General features: G+C 40.3%; 1 protein-coding gene across 4 annotated transcripts in view; it reads left to right on the top strand.

Annotated features, from left to right (window-relative positions):
* The window catches only part of PCNT (pericentrin), a 140,674-nt gene that overhangs the window by 69,131 nt on the left and 49,583 nt on the right, over nt 1-21,960 (top strand). For all 4 annotated transcript variants that reach the window (XM_081943489.1, XM_081943488.1, XM_081943490.1 and 1 more), the window contains exons 24-30: nt 14-166; nt 1,492-1,659; nt 7,650-8,699; nt 9,181-9,702; nt 14,302-14,404; nt 16,212-16,372; nt 16,751-16,942. In XM_081943489.1, the coding sequence (XP_081799615.1) occupies nt 14-166; nt 1,492-1,659; nt 7,650-8,699; nt 9,181-9,702; nt 14,302-14,404; nt 16,212-16,372; nt 16,751-16,942 (2,349 nt within the window). The remainder of the gene's footprint in view (nt 1-13; nt 167-1,491; nt 1,660-7,649; nt 8,700-9,180; nt 9,703-14,301; nt 14,405-16,211; nt 16,373-16,750; nt 16,943-21,960) is intronic.

Here is a 21,960-nt window from a genome sequence, read left to right as displayed (position 1 = left end):
AATTTCATTTTAGGTTGCTGATTTATTAGAACAACTTGAAAAATTTAAAGATAATTTAATGAATAAAAATGAAGAAATCTTACAGCTGAAATCAAAGTTAGAAATGGAAAAAAATGCTAACATCAACAAACTAATCCAATTAAAAGAAGAAAATGCACACCTGAAAGTATGCCTGCAATTTAATTTTAAGGAAAAATCGTTTGTTTAGAGATTGTGTTCCTAGAAACTACATATAATTACCTTAATTAAGGAAAAAGCACATAATGTGTTTGTGGGAGAATTTGCTGTAGCAATGCCACAAAACATTAATTAAAACTAGACTTAGAGTTTAGATGTAGTTTAGGTGAATAGACTTTTTAAAGCAAATAATAAGCGTGGGTAAAATTAGGCAAATATTGCACTAGGAGAAGATGGTATACAAATCCTAAATTTAATTCCAGTGTGTCTGTTCAAAATTGGACTTCTTAGGAGAACAGATATGTTTATATTTCATTATATGGTTTTCAGAAAGGAATACAGGGCTGTTTTTTCCATTTACATTTGTTAAAGTGCTAACATTGGTGTTTTTATAGACTTCCCATCTAATTTCTAGGAAAAATTGAAGGAACACTATTCATTTTTTTAAAAAAGAAGTCTTTGTTATAGACTGAAACTAGTGTATTTTACAGACTGGCTCCCTTTGAGTTAGAAATTTATCATTCAGTGTTTTTTCGGAAATAGACATAAAAATACAAACAGAGCAATTTTGCTCTGACTGATTATGTTACTTGGATTAGCAACAAAATGTCTCAGATTAACAAAAATTGGTCCAGTTGCCATGATTCAACCTTTAGACATCTTTGGCCTGGATGATTAAGTCCTCATTGACATAGAAATAGAGCAAGGAACCCAAAAACATAAATATAAGTAAAATTTTGAGGCACTGAAGGCTGTAAATTTTAACAGGATTATCTTTATACATTATATGCTATTTGATATTTATGTTGTATAAAGCACACATCAGATATATTTTGCTTTTAAAGTCTCATATGTATCTTCAGTTTGGGAATATTAATTTTTCCCATTTAGAAGCTATGTTTCAATCCTGTTTGCAGCTTGATGCCTGAACTCAAATACTACTAAGGCTAAGAAAAAGAATCTTGAAAACACAATCTGTTTCTTAGAAAATAGGAAGATGAAATAGCTTTGTACTTTTGAACAGAATTACATAACAGTGCAAACATATTTTGTTAAATATTACCCATCTGCAAGCCAAAAGTTGTTTTAATCAAGGCTATATTATCTCATATATATCCTAATAGCAGAGGCTATTTGTTCCAAATATAACATAAAAGAGAAGTTACTGATTGAATGCATATAAACTAAAAAAGTATTATTAATATTCCCCACAATGTGGGACATATTTGGAGTGTCAGCATGCTGTTTTATTTTTGTCAACAGTAAAGGAATAGATTGTATTAGAGTGATCTAACATAGAATTTTTTCTGTTAGGAAAATATTGAAAAATTGGCCATACAATGTCAAAATCCAGGTGAAAATGAGCTTGTTATTCTGCAGTTCCTCAAATCCTTGCTTGAAGAAAAAAATCAAGAAACTGATCACCTAAATGAACAAATTGAGAGACTGGAACAAAAAATAGAGAGTAGCAAGGAAAATGAGGTAACAAATAAAATGTGCCTGATAATGAATCTATTGATATATATATATGTATATGTATATGTATATTTATTAAATTATAGCGGTTCAAACAGATATAACAACAAAATTGTTACAAACTCAAACATGTGAGAATATGATTTTAGAAGTTTCTACTGCTAAAGTATTAAGTTACTCTAAAATACTAGATTTTATTTATTGACCTAAATAGCAATACAATACAATAGCAGAGTTGGAAGGGACCTTGGAGGTGTTCTAGTCCAACCCCCTGCCTAGGCAGGAAACCCTATACTGTTTCAGACAAATGGCTATCCAACATCTTCTTAAAGACTTCCAGTGTTGGGGCATTCACAACTTCTGGAGGCAAGCTGTTCCACTGATTAATTGTTCTAACTGTCAGGAAGTTTCTCCTCAGTTCTAAGTTGCTTCTCTCCTTGATTAGTTTCCACCCATTGCTTCTTGTTCTACCCTCAGGTGCCTTGGAAAATAGTTTGATTCTCTCTTCTTTGTGGCAACCCCTGAGATATTGGAACACTGCTATCATGTCTCCCCTAGTCCTTCTTTCTATTAAACTAGACATACCCAGTTCCTGCAACCGTTCTTCATATGTTTTAATCTCCAGTCCCCTAATCATCTTTGTTGCTCTTCTCTGCACTCTTTCTAGAGTCTCCACATTTTTTCTACATCGCGGTGACCAAAACTGAATGCAGTATTCCAAGTGTGGCCTTACCAAGGCATTATAAAGTGGTATTAGCATTTTTATATCTCTTCACAGTACTTTATAGCCCTCGCTAAGCAGTTTACAGTCAGCATATTGCCTCCAATAATCTGACTCCTCATTTTACTGAGGAAGATGGAAAGCTGAGTCAACCTTGAGCTGGGGAGAATTGAACTGCAGCCTGCAGTCAGCAGAGTTAGCTTGCAGTACTTCATTCTAACCACTGCACCACCATGTCTCCTGACAAATATGACAAATACCGATAGACCCTGGCTTATGATTACAATTTATGAGTCCAAAATTTATGTTGCTAAGTGTTGTGGCCCAACAGCAGCCGGCTGACCTGTTGGTGGAATATGACAGCGATGAACATTATGGGACTGCCCTAGAGGCTGAGAAAGACTCGGGGGGGGGGTGTTTGGAGTCAGAGCAGGGACTAGAAAAACCTGTTGACCACCAAATGACGTCTGAGTCAGGGAGCAGTGAGGAAGAACAGAGGGAGGCTGTCCCTGACGTATGTATGCATAGGGCTGAGGAGGAGGGAGCAGCTTTGGAAAAAGTCTCACAGAAGGAAATAGGAGCAGGTGGCTACTGATTGGCCCCTCCCGGAGAGCTTATAGGTGGGGCGACTGGAGGGGAATTTTGCAGGAAACAACAGTTTACTAATCCAGGCGTAGTGAAAGAGTGGGAGAATTTCGTGAGTCCAAGCCTTGTTTTCATAGAGATAATTTTCTGGGGTGCTAGCCAAGGGGTTGCTTATCTTCCTCCTTAGTTGTAGCTGACAGCCAAGTCTGTGTCAGTATATATTAGAGGCTTGGGACAGAATAGTTTGTTTCCTGCCTTCTAAAACAGATTTACATATAATCTACAATGGAGTAGCTTCGTGCCGAAAATGTGCTACTCACGCAACAGGTAGCTGTGCTGGTTGCCCAGGTGGCTCAGCTCCACACTGCTCCACCACTGCCTCGGAGGAAATGCCTGGTTGCAGTGCCTGATAAATTCGATGGCAACCAAGCCATGTTTCCGGCTTTTTTGGGACAATGCCAGCTGTTTATCAGTTTGAGAGAACAGGGTGGTTCCGGCCATGCGTGAGACTCCAACCCCACGGGAGGAGCCCATGGAATTAGGTGCAGCCAAACCCCACTCTTCGATAACAGAGAAAAACAGACGGCGCTCAGGGGGATTGTGTTTTTATTGTGGGGAACCTGGGCACATGGCAGCCTTTTGCCCCAAGAAGAGATGAGGGGCGTCATTTACTGGTCTAAGGGAGACCATGGATCGGGCGCACACCAATGCAGAGCCATGCTCAGAGACAGTGACTTCGGGGTTCCCCGACACCTGATCCTGGCATCACGAATAGTCCTGTCCAATAGTCCGCAGGGGGTTCCGGCGCATGCGCTGGTCGACTCCAGGGCTACCACAAACTTCATGGACAAGGTGTTTGCAACCAAGTATGCAGTCCCTCTGTGTCCGGTAGATCCTCCTATGCTTGTGGAGACCATTGACGGCAGGGTGCTTCTGTCTGGGCCTATCAAGGCCACCACGCAACCCTTGCACCTGGTCATCAGGGCTCATGAGGAAGCCATCCAGTTCTTCATTACCTCTGACCTGCATTTCCCCATGGTCTTTGGGTTTGGCTTGGCTTTGGGCGCACGATCCACAGATCTACTGGTCCCAGAACCTTGTCACTTTTCCAGCCTTCCAATGTGTGGACCACACCCGTCAAGTCTGGGCAGGCCAGTTGCTGAGTCCACCTGGGGTGTCCTTGCCTTCTGACATAGCAGATTTGGCAGACATGTTCAGTGAACAAGAAACAGACCAATTGCCACTGCACCGGCCATATGATTGCCCCATCGATTTGATTCCAGACGTGCCGCTCCCCGTGCGTCATTTGTATTCGATGTCAGACCCAGAGTTGCTGCACTGCGGGACTTTATGGACAAAAACCTAGCTCGGGGTTTTATCCGACCCTCGTCTTCGCCACTGTCTGCCCCGGTCTTGTTCGTCAAAAAGAAGACCGAACATTTGAGACTATGTTGTGATTACCATAAACTTAATTCTATCATGGTGAGAAATCGATATCCTCTGCCCCTTATTCCTGAACTGTTGGAGCGGCTCAGAGAGGCTACGGTTTTCACGAAATTGGATCTGTGTGGAGCCTATAATCTTGTCCAGATCCGGCCCAGGGATGAATGGAAGACGGCATTCAGCACCAGGTATGAGCATTTTCAGTATACGGTCATGCCTTTTGGGCTGACCAATGCCCCTGCCGTCTTCCAACATTTTATGAACGATATATTCGAGGACCTTTTGGACCAGTTTGTCGTTATTTATCTAGATGACATTCTAATTTACTCATCCTCCCAGGAGAGTGATCAGCAGCACCTACATCTGGTCCTACAATGGCTCCGTGAGAATTGCTTGTATGCGAAACTGGAGAAGTGCCAGTTTTGGCAGTCCACCTTTGAGTTCCTGGGACATCGTATCTCTCCCGAAGGCATTACGATGGAGCCGGGCAAGGTGGAGTCTTTGTGTAGTTGGCAATCTCCTCGGCGAGTGAAGGATGTCCAATGACTCCTCAGGTTTGCCAACTACTATTGGACCTTTATCCCCGGCTTTGCTTCCCAGACTGCGCCCCTCACTCGGCTCCTTCAGAAAAAAGTTCCATTTCACTGGAACGCCCCTGAGCAACGAGCGTTCGAGGCCTTGAAGCAGACCTTCATGAAAGAGCCCATTTTGAAGCATCCTGACCCCCACCGTCCATTTGTAGTGGAGGCAGATGCATCAGATATCGCTGTTGGAGGGGTATTACTTCAGGCTCACACCCCCTTGCGCTTATTATTTGCAGAAACTCAATTCTTCCAAGCACAATTATACCATTTGGGAGAAGGAGTTACTAGCCATTAAGGTGGCGTTTGAGGCCTGGAGGCATCATTTAGAGGGGGCCCGACATCAAATTGAAGTCCGGACGGACCATAGAAATTTGGAATTTTTGAAGACCGCATGAAAATTGAACCAGTGCCAGATCTGGTGGCCCCGATTATGACATGATGTACAATTTTATGTCATGTCTTGTGTAAGCTGTCTGCAGGCCAAGTCAGAGACAGGAGCCCCCCAGGGCTGCTCCAGCCATTGCCGACACCGGAGAGACCCTGGGGGGCCATTCTATGGACTTCCTGACAGACTTGCCTCCGTCTTCTGGATTTACCACAGTGTTCGTAGTGGTAGACATGCTGACGAAGATGGCGCATTTTATCCCGTGTCGGAGATTACCAACAGCCTGCCCTACCGCCCGCATGTTTATCCAACATGTTTTCAGGCTGCACGGCCTACCTGACAGGGTCATGTCGGACAGAGGAACGCAATTCACAGCCCAGTTTTGGAAAGGGCTGATGAAGGCCTTGGATGTAAAAATCTGCTTGTCCTCGGCACACCATCCAGAAACCGACGGAGGGACAGAAAAAGTGATTGGGATCTTGGCGCAGTAGCTGCGCTGTTTTGTGAACCAGCAGCAAAATGATTGGGCGGGCTACCTGGTAGTGGCGGAGTTTGCGTTCAATAACTTGCAGCACACATCCATGCAAATGACGCCTTTCTTGGCCAATGTAGGATATCATCCTTGGTTCTTTCCCCTCACACCAATCGACTCACCAGTCCCTGCAGCTAAGGACTTTCTGTCGGAACTACAGGCGGTCCATCAAGTGGTGCGACGATATCTGGATAAAGCCAAGGAGAACTATAAGAGTTGCGGACAGGTCTCGGTGCACGACACCGGCGTTGACTGTGAGGGATTGAGTGTGGCTGTCTACTAGACACCTTCCATTAGATCGGCCGGTCAAGAGGTTAGACCACTGTTACCTTGGCCCATTTCCTGTTGAAGCAGTCATCAATCCGGTCACCTATCGCCTGACATTGCCATGTTCGATGCAATACCATCTGGTTTTTCATCGATCCCTCCTTGTTCCTGAACGGCCGGCTTGTCCTCTTCGCCAACTAGATCATCCCCAGCCAGAACCTCGTGACGATGAGGAGCCGCCCGACTACGAAGTTCCAGTATCCGGGATTCCCGATGGCTGAAAGGATGGTTCCAATACCTGATTGAATGGAAAGGCTATGGGCCGGAGGATTTTACCTGGGAGGATGTGACCTCCATGCACACGCCTGCTTTGGTGCAGGCTGTCCATGAGCAATTCCCATCTAAGCCACACCCTGAGCATCAGACCTGGGGGAAGGACCCTGCGGTGAGGGATAGTGTTGTGGCCCAACAGCGGCCGGCTGAGCTGTTGATGGAATATGACAGCGATGAACACTATGGAACTGCCCTGGATGCTGAGGAAGACTCTGGGGGGTGTTCGGAGTCAGAGCAGGGACTAGAGAGGCCTGTTAGCCACTAGATGGTGTCTGAGTCAGGGAGCACTGAGGAATCACAGAGGGAGGCTGTCCCTGACATGTATACGGAGAGGAGGAGGGAGCAGCTTTGGAAAAAGTCTCACAGAAGGAAATAGGAGCAGGTGTCTACTGATTGGCTCCTCCTGGAGAGCTTATAGGTGGGGCGACGGGAGAGGAATTTTGCAGGAAACAACAGTTTACTAATCCAGGAGTAGTGGGAGAATTTCATGAGTACAAGCCTTTTTTTCATAGAGATAATTTTCTGGGCTGCTAGCCAAGGGGTTGCTTATCTTCCTCCTTAGTTGTGGCCGACAGCCAAGTCAGTATATATTAAAGGCTTGGGATAGAACACTAAGTGAGAAATTTGCTAGGTGAGTTTTGTCCAATTTTACTACTCTTCTTGCCACATTTGTTAAGTGAATCACTGCAGTTGTTAAGTTAGTAACGTGGTTGTTAAGTAAATCTCGCTTCCCCGTTGACTTTGCTTGTCAGAAGGCCACAAAAGGTAATCACATTACCCCAGGATACGGTGACTGTCATAAGCAGTCAGTTCACAAGCAACTGAATTTTGATAAGATGACCACAGGGATGCTGCAATGGTAATAAATATGAAAAATGGTCATAAGTTCACTTTTTTCAGTGCCATTGTAACTTTGAACAGTCACTAAATGAACTGATGTCAGTTGAGGACTACCTGTAATAGTTTGCTTGAGTCATCATTTCTTTTCAGCCCAAATTAATGTTTTTATTTGAGTTCCTAATAAGTTTCTACTGCACAATATTAAAGTCATTAAAAAGTGCTCTCCACATAGATCACATAAATATGTTTATAATATATGTTTAAAATAAACAGATACATCAGAACTAATGCATAGTAATATTTCAGGTTCTCAAAAAGCAAATGCTTGAAACCGAAGTCATGAAATCAACTATAGAAGAACTTCGTAGTGAGAAGGAGCATTTGTTAAGAAATAAAGCAGAAGAAATCGAAGAGCTTCATAAAGTAATTAAGAAGCTTCAGAAGGAGTCAGGAGCTCTTATACCTATCCATCATGAAACTGAAAATGGGCAAGACAATCCAAATTATTTTTCTTTGGAAGAACCAGAAAAGAATCTTAATAATAAATTTAAGGAAGGGTCACAAAGTGTTTTAGAAAACGAAAATGGTGATGACAACTGTGTATGGCTTAATAGCAGTCAGAATGAACTTCAGAGACAACTAGAAATGTCTTTGATGGATAAGGAAATTTTGCAGCAGCTGCTTAATGAAAATGAATCTCAATTTAAAATGGAATTTAAAATCCTAGAACAAAATCTTGAAACTATTCAGGAATCTCCTAGGCAACATTGTTCTGAGCTAACATCTTTACAGTTGTTATACAAAGAACTACAAGAACAACACATGCTTCTGAAGGTGTATGTAATGCAAAAGGAAGATGAAATGAAAGAGATAAATTCATGTAGTCAGGATCTTAAAGTTCACCAAAGAGAGAGAGAAATGAAACTGTTAGGGACAGAACTACAACTCCAAATAGTGTCAGAGCAGAATGCAGAGCAAGCAGTTAAAGTTCAGCATATGACTGAAAATATTGTGAAACTTGAAAATGAACTTAAAATTATGACACAATCAGTGCACAATAATGAGACCACTTATCAAAGAAAGATAAATGAACTTCAAGTTATTGTTGCAGAACTGAAGGCTGAAATTGAGAAAAAGGTGGAAGAACTGGAATTACTAAGATCTGAAAAAGATATGGTTCACTCACAGCTGAAGATCCTCATGGAAAATGACCAAGACAATTACCAGAAAGAAGTTGCATGCCCTAAGACCCTTGATGTTGATCTATTTTTTCCCTCTGTAGAAAAAGAGAAAGGGGGAGAAGAAAGAGATTTAAGTAATATGCTTTCAGCATCTGTTGATTTTTTTATTCCAATGGTATGTATTAATCCCCAATTATTGCTAAATCTTTAATAGGAGACTCAGAGGTTAAGATAAACAAGGTTAAAAGAAACTCAGATGTATAGGAAAATTATCAATCATTTTTCAGTAAGCAGAATGTGCCTATCACCAGTAATACTAGCTTGAAAAGTCATCATACCAAAACTTATATTGCTATGATGGATTTTTACAGAATTACTCTCTAAACATATTATCAAAAGAACAGGTCAGTATATCTATTGGGAAAAATACCATAACTTAGGAAATTTCAAACAAGTTTATTTTGAAGTATCACTGAATGCTAGATGACTAGGGAAACTAAACTTTTCTGAATTCATACTGAGAAATGTAGTTGTGCTTCATTTTCTTTTATAGAAACAAGATGTTTGCGCAGTTCCCTATTTTCTGTTTTATCTCAGCTAATGTTAGGAAGTATTCAATTTACAGCTATTTTCTAAAGATTTGTATTACTTTACAGGAAGAAGATAGTGTGACTAATCTGCAGATCTCGAGCAGAAATCCAAATATTCACAATAAACAACAGCAAGACATCCCTTTCATTCAGAGGAAGCAAACAGATTGTAATGAAGTACAGCAAAATCTGAAACTTCGTTTTAAAAATACGTGGCAATCAAATCAGGATTCTCAAAATTTACAAATCTCTCAAACAATACCAAATTGCTTTCAGAATATAATCATGAATAAAACTTTGTGGGATTCTCCTGAGAATATGAGAAAAGAGAACCAAAATTTAGAGTTTCAAGCAAGTCTTTCCCTAACACCCTTCTCAGAAGTTGATGTTATGCATAGTGTAGCCTTTGAAAGCCTATGCTTGGAGAACTCAATCATCCAGGAAGACATCCCTAGAGTTTTAGAATATCCAGTTTCTTATTCTAATAGCAATGAGGATACTGCTGCCAATCCCCACTTCTTGTCTTCTGTGTTCTCAGAACCCACCTCTTCTGTTAACAAGTGCAATGGTCTACAAGAAAATGTATCAGTAAGTGACTAATTATTTCCATATTCACATTGTTTTGTTGCTGAGTCATGTATCTTCAACAGTTCCCATGGAGACTAAATGAGTTATGAATGGTAATTAGTTTGTCATAGTCCTTTTTGTATCATTTCACCATGAACTCTTGTCAGGAAAGCAAAGGTAATTCTCAGATAATACTGCCGTGGCCTTTTAGTAATCAATTATATGTAAGTGACTTGAAAGTAAATATAATTACTTTAGGAAGTAATAAACACAATTGCAGCAATCTAATAGAGCTATCATAACAATACAATACAATACAATAGTAGAGTTGGAAGGGACCTTGGAGGTCTTCTAGTCCAACCCCCTGCCTAGGCAGGAAACCCTATACCGTTTCAGACAAATAGCTATCCAACATCTTCTTAAAGACTTCCAGTGTTGGGGCATTCACAACTTCTGGAGGCAAGCTGTTCCACTGATTAATTGTTCTCACTGTCAGGAAATTTCTCCTCAGTTCTAAGTTGCTTCTCTCCTTGATTAGTTTCCACCCATTGCTTCTTGTTCTACCCTCAGGTGCTTTGGAGAATAGTTTGACTCCCTCTTCTTTGTGGCAACCTCTGAGATATTGGAATAATGCTATCATGTCTCCCCTAGTCCTTCTTTCTCTTAAGCTAAACATACCCAGTTCCTGCAACCGTTCTTCATATGTTTTAGTCTCCAGTCCCCTAATCATCTTTGTTGCTCTTCTCTGCACTCTTTCTAGAGTCTCCACATCTTTTTTACATCGTGGCGACCAGAACTGAATGCAGTATTCCAAGTGTGGCCTTACCAAGGCATTATAAAGTGGTATTAACACTTCACGTGATCTTGATTCTATCCCTCTGTTGATGCAGCCTAGAACTGTGTTGGCTTTTTTGGCAGCTGCTGCACACTGCTGGCTCATATTTAAATGGTTGTCCACTAGGACTCCAAGATCCCTTTTACAGTTACTACTACTGAGTAAGGTATCACCTATACTGTACCTGTGCATTCCGTTTTTGTTGCCTAAATGTAGAACCTTACTCTTTTCACCATTGAATTTCATTTTATTAGATAGTGCCCAATGTTCAAGTTTGTCAAGATCCTTCTGTATCTTAAGCCTATCTTCTGGAGTGTTGGCTATTCCTGCCAGCTTGGTATCATCTGCAAATTTGATGAGTTCCCCATTTATTCCCTCATCCAAATCATTGATGAAGATGTTGAAGAGTACTGGGCCTAAAACAGAGCCTTGGGGTACTCCACTGCATACTTCCCTCCATGTAGATGCAGTTCCATTGAGAACTACACGTTGAGTGCGGTTGGTCAGCCAGTTACCAATCCATCTGGTGGTGATGCTGTCTAACCCACATTCTTCTACTTTATCTAGTAGTAGGTTATGGTCTACCTTATCAAAAGCCTTACTGAAGTCCAAGTAAACTATATCAACGGCATTCCTCTGGTCCACTAATTTTGTCACATTATCAAAGAATGCAATAAGATTAGTCTGGCATGATCTGTTTTGTTCTCATAAGAATGATAACAGTTGAATGTAGAATTATTCTACCCGTTCACTAATGATTCCAAAGAAAACGTTACTGATTATCTTGTGCATGCTTTGAAAGTGATTGGGAAGAAGTGCTTCACTTTTCATAAATGCAGCATCTCTACATATTAAAGCAGACTTTCCCTTTTTAGGCTTCTGTACAAGCCTAAAAGAATGCCAGTCTGCTTTTTAAAAAAATAATGTGATTCTTAAAGCAAATACATTTATTTCAGGTTCACATGAAAACCTAAAAAAGGGGTTACTTTTATGATTAGAAGTGCTATAATCTCACAGGATCCAAAATATTTCTGAATAATATTTGATTATATTGATTATGTTGAACCATGCAAGCTATAAAAGCACATTTGTATAGATTAAAAGCCAAAGGTTTATCTATTCCAGTACCTTGTTTTTGCCTGGGAAATTTTCAAAGAATTTCTCATGGAAACCACATAATTAGTCCATTGGTTGTTGGATGAAAAAGGTGATCAAAATGAAAAATTAATGATGGGAACAATTTGAGAGAGGGAGTCTTAAATCTACTTATGTCCCGGGATTCAGAAGAATAGGCAAATGCATCTGATGAGTCATACCTTAGCTGGTGAATTCTCCTCAAGGCAAGGTGAAGTTATATATGGTAGATGGAATCCAATGAAAGATGCTTAGTCAAGATGACTAGAATGCATGGTTGAATGAAGCAGATAAAATCTAGATCAGTTGCTAATTTTTGGAGGGGTCTTGACGGTTCTGGATGTTTTTCCTAATATTGTAGAAGATTGTTGCTTTAACAAGAGAATTAAAACCATGTGAAGCTTTATGTAAGCTATCAAGAACTGGTATAATATTCTGAGTGATGCCAAAGAATCTGATTTTCCTGAAAAAAAGCTGTTTTTCAATTTAGATTTCTGTATGCCTAAAGTGATGTAATGTCTGTAGGGTCATCCTCTAAGTAAGAAGAAAATTATTCTTAATCTTCTCTTATTGGTAGTCTTTAAAAGGAAATGATTGAATTTCTCTGCAAACTTTGGTAGCCAGCACATGGGACAATTGTAAAAATAAAAAGTGTATCTAATAACTCAAGAAAATTAAGAATAAACAAAATAACCTGAGAAAATAGAAACTGGAATTAAAGGACCAGGCACTCTCTTCCCATCATACCACATGATGATCTGCACTCAGATGGCCATGTGTTTTGTCTTACAACATTTTGTGGAAGGCCCTTTAATTTATATGGCATGCTCCCCTTATACTGAGGGGAAATTATTAAAATTTTGCAAGAAGCATGTGTGTTTTGTGAAGCCCATTAATGTATTACTGATAGGAATTATGATGGGAGCAGCAGTTCCTTGCACAGTGAAGCTAGAGCTCTTACCTGAGCAGGGGTACTGAGGAGACCATTCCCTTATGTTCCAGATCTTATTATTCAGTAGAATGTTTTCCCTGTCTAAGTGGATTTTTTCCTAATAGGTTTTTTTTATATAGTAAAATTGGATTCTTGCAGTATTGAGTCTGCTGCTTCCAATGATCTGGTAAATGTTGGGGATTTTTGCAAGGCTCAGGATGGGATTGAAGTATTGGTGTATCTAAAAAAGACCTCCCTTCCGCAGAACTTCTTATGAGAACAAGAGTTTTTGTAGAAACCTAGGTTTTCCTCAGATGAGTTCTCTACGAGTTGGGTACAAATATATCATTTTAGTCGCTGATATGAGGATCATCTACTTCAGGGTTCCTTTGGGTACAGTATAATATGACTTGTATGTAAAATATGTAGAATATTGCTTCAGAATATTCAGCAATGGGGACTCATTTAATTCTTGAGTGCAAAGATTAGCAGTGTATTTGCACAGCTAACAGTGTACAATGTTAAATACCAGTTTGGTCATATTAACACATAGCAACCTATAAGTGTTTAAATTAGTATAGTGTACTTTGAAAAAAATATTCAGAAATTTATGTTTCATATTGTTTCAGCCATATGGTTACGTGCAATTTGTGATTATTGTTGTAGCAGCTTCACTGGTCTACTTCAATATTCACAACGTAGTTATGACTGATTTAGATCTGTATAATTTGGGAATAGGCTTTATGAAAGATGGGAAGTTAATTTGGGGACAATGTGAAAAAAGACCTTCTGGGAATTTATTTTCAGAGATAGAAGTTCTGGTTAAAGGACTCCAGATGAATTTCATCTTTCCTAATTTTTGCCCAGATATCCAAAGTCAAATATTGGGGGTGGGAGGTGGGGGGTTTAAATGAACATATTTGCTGAAGCAACATGTAACTGCTGGACACTATTAGTTATATTTATAATTGTGTTGATTTAGTTTTGTATTAATTTACTGTTCTGACTCCCCCTCTTCGTACACCAAAGCACTCCAAGACAAGAATACTGCTCGACGATTTATTCACAGTAAATTAACACACTGATTAAACCTTGGCAGGAATCCAGACTTCCAAGATAAGACACAGGCACGAGAAAGCTTCTCCAGCATTGGTAGATAAGTTAACTCTGCAACCAGCCTCCAGGAAAGTCTCCCCCTTAAATACTATCTTGAGAGGAGCCTAATTACAACGAACTGAGTCCAATTATCTTCTGTATCTGCGTAGTTGTTCTCTACGTCTATCATCCCTCCGTTGCTGAGTGTCCAAGACCAACTCCCTTGTCTCCTCCCCACTGCTCCAAGGCATGATGTCAGGAGCACACTCCTTTTGGCTTTCACCACTGCTCGATGCCTCAGGCGCCACCTGGTAGCAAAGCAGCCTCTCTGATCCCTGCTCGGAGTCGGAATTCTGTCCAGGGTCCTCCACATCTTCCAGAGCCGACTCAGAAGGCCCCTCACTGTCGGAGTCTGGTTGCAGCTCCAACGGCTCCTGCTGGGCCACAACAATTTATAATTTTTTGTTTATAACATTAGTCCATTTAAGTCTATTTTTAGAACAAAAGGATGGAAACAGAACATAAACATGGGTTATTAGTTAAATAAATAAAAGCAAGAGTGGTTGTAGATCAATCTTTAACATATCTAGGAATTCATTCCATTTTTCTGTATGATATCTAATAGATAAACAACACTGAAGACTTCTCTCTGATACTACCAGAGTTACAAGATGGTCTGAAAGTGACAATGTCCAGACTTCAACGTGCAAGCACTGAATATGGAAGCAGTGAGTTCATGGATACATATTTCCTAGAATTAACTTGGGAACATTCTTATGACAATATTTTAGGATAAACAAGGATATGGAATAATTTAAAGGAACAGAAGCTTGTAAATAAAGTAGCTAAGTTAGAAGGTTCATCGTCGTCGTCCCCCCGAACGATCTTCTACCTGGGAAAGGTGCATTTCAGTACCCATAATCTCTAGTTAGCATGGACAAGAACTTGGCTATATGGGAGATGAAATAAAAGTGTACTAGAGAGCACCAGATCAGGAAGTTATTTGAATAGAAATGAAATACAAAAAGCTAACAGCAAACTACAAGCATTAGAAAATCATGCTACCATTTGGTGCACTTTAGCCCTCACAGGGGACAATAAACATTTTGCCTTTTGTTGTACTATATCAGTGATAGCGAACCTATGGCACACGTGCCACAGGTGGCACACGGAGCCATTTGTCAGGGCACGCGAGGCGCTGCCCTGTCACCTGGCCAGCGCACATGCGCGCGCTGGCCAGCTGAGTTCACCTTTTTAAAAGCCATTTTCGCCCTCCCCAGGCTCCAGAGGCTTTATAGGTGACTTCCGGTTTGCTCGGAGGGTCGTTTTAAACGTTCCGAAGGCTTCAGGGACCGTCTGGAGGCTTCCCTGACATCTTCGGAGCGCTTAAAACCATCCTCCGAGCAAACCGGAAGTTTGCTCGGAGGGTGGTTTTAAGCGTTCCAAAGGCTTCAGGGACCATCCGGAGGCTTCCCTGACGCCTTCGGAGCGCTTAAAACGACCCTCCGAGCAACCCGGAAGTCACTTCCGGTTTGCTCGGAGGATCCTTTTGAGCGCTCCGAAGGCTTCAGGGAAGCCTCCGGATGATCCCTGAAGCCTCTGGAGGGCCTCCGGGGGGGTGGGGGAGGCTCTTTTCGCCCTCCCCAGGCTCCTATAAAGCCTCTGGAGCCTAGGGAGGGCAAAAAAAGCATGTAAAAATGGGGGGGTCGTGCGTAGTGAGCGCATGCGCACTGGGGGGGTTGCGCATTGCATTATGGGTGCGGCACGCCCACACACGACCCCCCTGCGCTCCCCCCACTTGGGCACGCGACCCAAAAAAGGTTTGCCATCGCTGTACTATATACTTTATTATTTTAATTACTATTATTTTAACAAGTTGCTTCAAAAATACAAAATGGAAAAATTAACATAAAAGTAATAAAAACAACGAAGGAGGAAGGGAAGGAATCCATTTATAGCTATCCCATATCAATGAAATTTTAAATATTATTTAAATGTTTCTAAATAAAAGAATAACTGATAATATACTGTAAAATATGAAATCTTTGCCAAATGGAAACCTATTGCATTATATTTTGATTAGTAGATAAAATTGCTTTTTCAAAAACAGATAAATTACTTATCTCTTGAATCCACTTCTTACTTTAGAAAATTAATGCTATTTTTCCAGTTTTTCAAAATAATTCTTTTAGTAACACTCCAGGCCTGGCATAATTATAATTCCTCATTATCAGATTCCTAATTTAAGGACCTAATTTAACATATTATCTTTAACATTAAAGAATTTCCCCATAAATCTACTGTTATAAGTGAAAGTGAACACAGAGCCAGCAAATAGCCGAACATTTTTCTGAAACTCCAAGTCCATGCTAATCCTAGTGCAATAAACTCACCCCTTGATAAAAGAGGGTGAGTTAATACTATAGAAAGGAGATAAACATGGCTAGTTACACAATTTAAATGAAATTCAGATAGTTAGACAACTACTGATTCATTTGCACAATTTTAATAACGTATTTAATACTCTTTTTTCAGATACTAGTTTAGATTTGATACTTCAGCTTAATCAGCCAGAGCCAAAAAATAAGGTATGCCAAAACAGCAATGTCATGGCTCCTCTGCAGTGTTTTGGAATGACTCTAGATGTCATTGCACCAACTTTACAAGAAACAGAAATGATGTCACAACAGTTGAAGGTAATGTCTTATAAATAAATGGGTGAGCTACTATCTATATGAAATAGAAATATTTTAAAAAAGGTATTTATTGATTTCAACAGAAGAGAGGATTTTAAGAAAAGTTTTCCATTTACTCTGTCTTTTTTTAGTGTTTTTCTGAACATATAAACAGCAACTGTTACTGGAATTTAAATTTATACTTCCTCCATCACAAAAGCCTTGACATGGAGATTAATAATAATAATAATAATTAAAGATCTCCTTCAAGGGCACAGCATGTAGGAATCTTAATTTATAAATTGCAACATAGCAGAAAGTCAAACTTTCAAATGGTAAATGCTTTGTTAAGTGTTGACCTTATGTACTCATTAAGTAACATATTTAATTCCTTTTCAGACTGTGCTGAAGATGGTATATGATGAGTGTTACAAAATACTTGTTCTATCAGAAAAATCACTACCTCTTGATGATGGTGATAAGATTCAACAAGGTCAATCCGTGGAGGGTTGGCAAAGAGAGAGACTAATATTGGTTGATATAATACAATCACTGAAGAATAATCTCAAACAATCTAATAAAGAAAACAAGGTACAAAGATATAATAATTTTTTTTTGTTTACAGTCACTGTAATTATTAATGTGTAAAATTAATATTTAATTATTACATATAAAATGATATGAAAATTACAGTTGTCAGTTCTTTAGCTAGTGTTTGCTTTCATATGCATCAAGTTCTTCCCAAGAACCTAGGATGTCATCGTTTATCAATATAGGTCTGCATAGAAAAGCAAATTCTAAAACTAAAGAAAAAAATGCTATAATTGTCTGGAAACTGGTCAGATTGACAGGATATGACAAACCACTAATGACCTCTTGGAAATTTAGCTCTCACTGGAGTAGTTAATCCCATTTGGGATTAAAACAGTTATGAACTGCATGGGCAAGTTGTCAGAAATAAATTCTTTCTCCAACCTTTTCATAAGTCATTATTTAAACCATACAAAAATCTTGATAAACCTGGATGTTTTCTGAACAAGTTGCTTTGGATTGAGAAAAAGTGAACTGTTCCTTCAGTACACTTTGCCAATCATTGAGCATGGAGTTGCTATGGCAGTGGTATGGCACAGGAAATACTATGCAATGGAAGGAAGAATGAATTCAGTTAAATACCAAGGATTAGGGTTATGGCCCACAAACAATGAAGGAATTAAAGTTGAAAAAGGATGGTTTTTTTCAGCAAGACAATCTGAAGCACACCTCAAAGTCAGCAATTATGAAGCACTTACAAGAAAGAAAGAAAGGTTGGTATGATGTTTATCATCACCAGATTTCAATATTATTAGAAGGAATATTATTGTAAGGAAGTCTCAAACATGCAGCACAAAGGAGACTTTAAGAATATTTATTTTTTTTATTTTTTTTATTTTTGAATAAACACAAATACAGCACAAAGAATCCTCTTTCTTTACATACTATAGAAAGTGTGTCAATTGCTTACAAAAAGCTTTCCATGCATCTCTTCCACAGTCATCACCTATAATATCAAATCATATATTTTAAATCAAATATATTTATAGATGATATTATCATCATACCTCAATTTTCATTTGATCACAATTGTTTTAACATCCTTTTGTATAAAATATTCCAAAGTTTAAAGCATAACCACATAATGGCATTTCATTAGCTATTTCCAAAATCATCCAATGACATTAAATCCTTATAACCTATTCTAAATAAAAATCAATAATATTTAGTAACCAAGTTTCTAGTCCTCCTTTCCAAATCATTGTTTACAATTCATATCCAATTTTCTTTTATTAAGCCAATGCATATATATGTTACTATCATTATCAAACATTTATTTGACTATGTCCATTATCAACATTTTTTTGACCTAATACTCAAAGTTTAACTAGATTAAATTCAATTTTTTATTATTAGCTTTTATGTCATAACAAAAATTTCTAATCTTCCTTTCATAGTCACCATTTACCATTCATATCCAATTAATTTTTATCAAACCACTACATATCTATACATGATTATCATTATCAATTATATATTTAACCATATCCATTATCACTTCATTTCTTACATAATGCTCTAAATTTAACTAAGTTTAACTTATTTTTTATTATAAGCTTTCATATATCAACCTGTATCTTTCCAGTAATAATGCAATCTTATGTCTTTTGCCATTTGTGGAATTAATCTTCTGATTATTCCCTTAATAATATTTGTGCGGACTTCTCTTCACAGCTCATTGCTTGTTGCATCTCTTATATAATCTCGATACCCTCCATCTGTTTCTTTAATCAGCATATCTTTGGTCATCAATGGTGCTTCTGATAAGATTTCTCTCCTTAAATCCATCAATTCTTCTCTTTTTTCTTCTTCTGTACTTTGCCATTTGGGGTAGTGTTCCTAGCCATCTAGCTCCCTTTCCATATTCCACTCTCTGCATTTCCAACCACACTCCATTCACCGTAGATGTCAACAAATTTCTTGTCTTTGTGCTCGTTTTTCTCTTCAATTTTTAGGACTCTAGCCTCCACTTTTTCCAATTGAGATTTTCCATCATATTTTGCTGTTATATGCTCTAGATCAGTGGTTCCCAAAGTGGGCGCTACTGCCACCTGGTGAGATGGCTTAGGGGGGTGGTAAAAGGCCAGGGGGCCGGCAGGGGGGCGGTAAGAGGCAAGGGGGGTGGCAGAGGAGTGCTGGAGGTGGCCTCCTCTAGCGAGCTATTCAGAACAAGTTTGCTCACTCACCCCCGCCCATCCAGAAGCTGCTCGATCGCTCGCTTCCCCCGCCCACCTGCACTATGCTAGCCCTGCCCACTCACTGATTGGCTGGCTCACCAATCACTCCGCCTGCCTCTAAGAGCCCTATCTAAACCCAGTTATCTTTTTTTCTGCTTGGCTTTCTATAGATAGGGCTCTTAGAGGAGAGCGGGACGATTGGTGAGCCAGCCAATCAGTGAGAGCAGGGCTAGCATAGTGCGGACAGGCGGGGGGAGCGAGTGATCAAAGGGAGGCCATTTCGCCTCCCTTCGCTCCCACTTTGTCTTGATGAGGTCACTGCAGCTGCGGGCGCGGACAGACGGAGGTAGCCAGAGTGGTGGGGAAGCCCGCAGGGCGGGCAAGCAAGCGAGCTGCCTGATCCTCCATTGCTCGCCCGCTCGCCCACCCGGGCCGCTTTGGCTACCTCCGTCCATCCGCGCCCGGGAGTTGCAGTGACCTCATCAAGACAAAGTGGGAGGCGAAGGGGCCTCGGCGCCCTGCCTGATCCTCCTTTGCTCGCTCACTATTTTGCTTGCATGGGGTGCCTCGGCGGAAGCCCTTTGCTGGCGGCCAGACCTCCCCTTCCCAGGGCTACAGCACATCCATGATCACCGTCCCAGTAACGCTGCGGCTGCTCGGCCTGCGAAGAGAGGGAGGGAGTAAGAGTGAAGGGCCATGCCTGCGGGAGGCCCCTCTTTCGCAGGCATGGCCCTTGGCTCTCTCAGGGGCCAGCCTTGATGACGGGTTTGTGAACCCCGAGAGGTGGAAGAAGAGGAAGCTGAGGGGCTTTTTAGCTAAATGTTTTATATTGTTTTTAGGGGGTTCTGGGAAGGGAGGGGGGGATAACCAGGCCAGGAGGGAAGCCAGTGCCAGACGAACAGGTGAGTCCAAGAGGGAAGTGAGCGGAGTGGGGGGGGAGAGGGAACAAGTTATTCCAATAGAGGGTTGTTTGATTACAACGGTCGCGGGGAGGGGGGGATGCGAGGACAAAAGAAGATTACAAGGTCGGTTGGGAGACCGTGGCTGTTGGCTACGCCCGGTCGTTTGTACCAACCCCCGCAACCTAGGTGGCCAGGAAAGTGTCTGGTTTTGAATATAATCCTCCCTAGTGCTTGGGGAAAAAATAAGAGGAACATTTGGATATACATTTTGAATTAACTTGGGAAGAAAATTGCTAAAATCACTTTTAGTTGTGTTCTGCATTAAGAATTCATGCAGTAGCATTTCTTGTTGAATTAGCAGAGTAATATTTACAACAGCCAGCTAAGATAGTTTTATCTGTCTTATAATGTGCGTGGGTAGAGGACTTAGGCATAAGTGCAATGTTTGCCTGTGATTATATAATAAATTCACAGCTTATACATTTGAATTAGATGTTATTCAATTCATGTTTAACCTATACTTTTTTTTAAACAAAGTTTTATTGGTTTTTTAATATTTTACAAAGGGAAAAGGTATGGGAAAGATTACAAATTTTGGCAGCCGCGAAATGCCGTAGGTGCACCCCCCCCTCCAAACTCATAGTGTACATTTGCATAGAATTCAAGTATTACATAATAGCATATAGTCAGTGTGGTAAATTCAATTGGTAATTTCGGTCAGTTTATATCACGTGGATTTTCTTACTTATTTGTGTGATCTGAGCTTTCTTAATGTCGCCCCATCTCCCCCAGTTGGCAGTGCTCCGGCCCCTCCCGTGTCTTGTACATCTACTGAAGTGTCTTCTGGTTTTTCTAGGAGTAGTTTATTTTTTTCCATAAAGGCCTGCGCCTCTATGGGTGTATTAATTCTAATTCTTGTCTCCTCCCAGAATATTAGCGTACCTTCAGGCAGTAACCATCGAAACCACACCCCCTTCTGGTATAGTTTATTCGCCAATTGCGAATAAAATTTTCTTTTCTCCCTCACTTTCTTGGGGATCTGTTTCAGAATGGTTATCTCCTTATCTTTGTATGTCAAAGCTTGCCCCCTTTGTGCATTCAGGATTTCATCTCTTGTGCTTTTCCTAAGAAATTTAATGTGTACCTCCCTGGGGACATTGTGTGTTCTAGCATACGCTGAGTTCACTCTATAGGCCAGGTCTATTTCCCACCCCATCTGTTGTTTTTCCTTCTGAATATACTCAGCCAAAATGGTTGTCATGATGTCCCTTATGTTTTCATCATCTGTCTCCATCACGTTCTGAAATCTGAGATAAAAAGACATTCTCTCAAACTCTATTTTCATTTGTTGGGTGTCAAGTTCTTTGTTTCCCCTCTGCACACCCTCTATCCCCCCCTTCATCTCAGCCGCCCCATCTTCCAAAAGATCCAGTCTCTGTGAGTTCTTATTAATTTTATCCTGGTTCTCTTTAATTTCTTCTTTCATCTCCTTCAATTGTCTCTTTATTTCCTCTTGTCCCTGTAGAAGTTGTTGAAGCATTTGATGAAGCTCCAGGTCCGTAGATTTAGGTTGCTTGAAGGCTGTTAATGTTGATTGTGTGCTAGGACTGGAGGTTGCAGATGTTGGGGCAGAGGCAGCAAAGCCTGACTTTCTAGGAGGTGGTCTTTTAGATGCCATTGTTTATAAAGTAAAGAGTCCAGTCAGTATAAAGAAGGATCAGTCAGAAAGATAGAACAGCCAAGAGAGTCCAGGAGACAGAGAGTCCAGGCACAGGGGAGTTTTCTAATCACCCTGGCAAAAGAGCAGTCATTTTTCACTCCAGGGGGTTCAAAAGCAAACAATCCACAAGAGAATTATCCAGGTAGCATGGAGACAAAGACCGGAAGCCTGAAGCTAAAAGGTGGAGTCAAGTTTCACATTTCATGAAGACAACGGAAG

This window comes from Natrix helvetica (assembly GCF_964273705.1).
Source record: "Natrix helvetica genome assembly, chromosome: 2".
In the NCBI taxonomy this organism is placed as follows: Eukaryota; Metazoa; Chordata; class Lepidosauria; order Squamata; family Natricidae; genus Natrix; species Natrix helvetica.
This window is presented reverse-complemented; position numbering and strand designations above follow the sequence as displayed.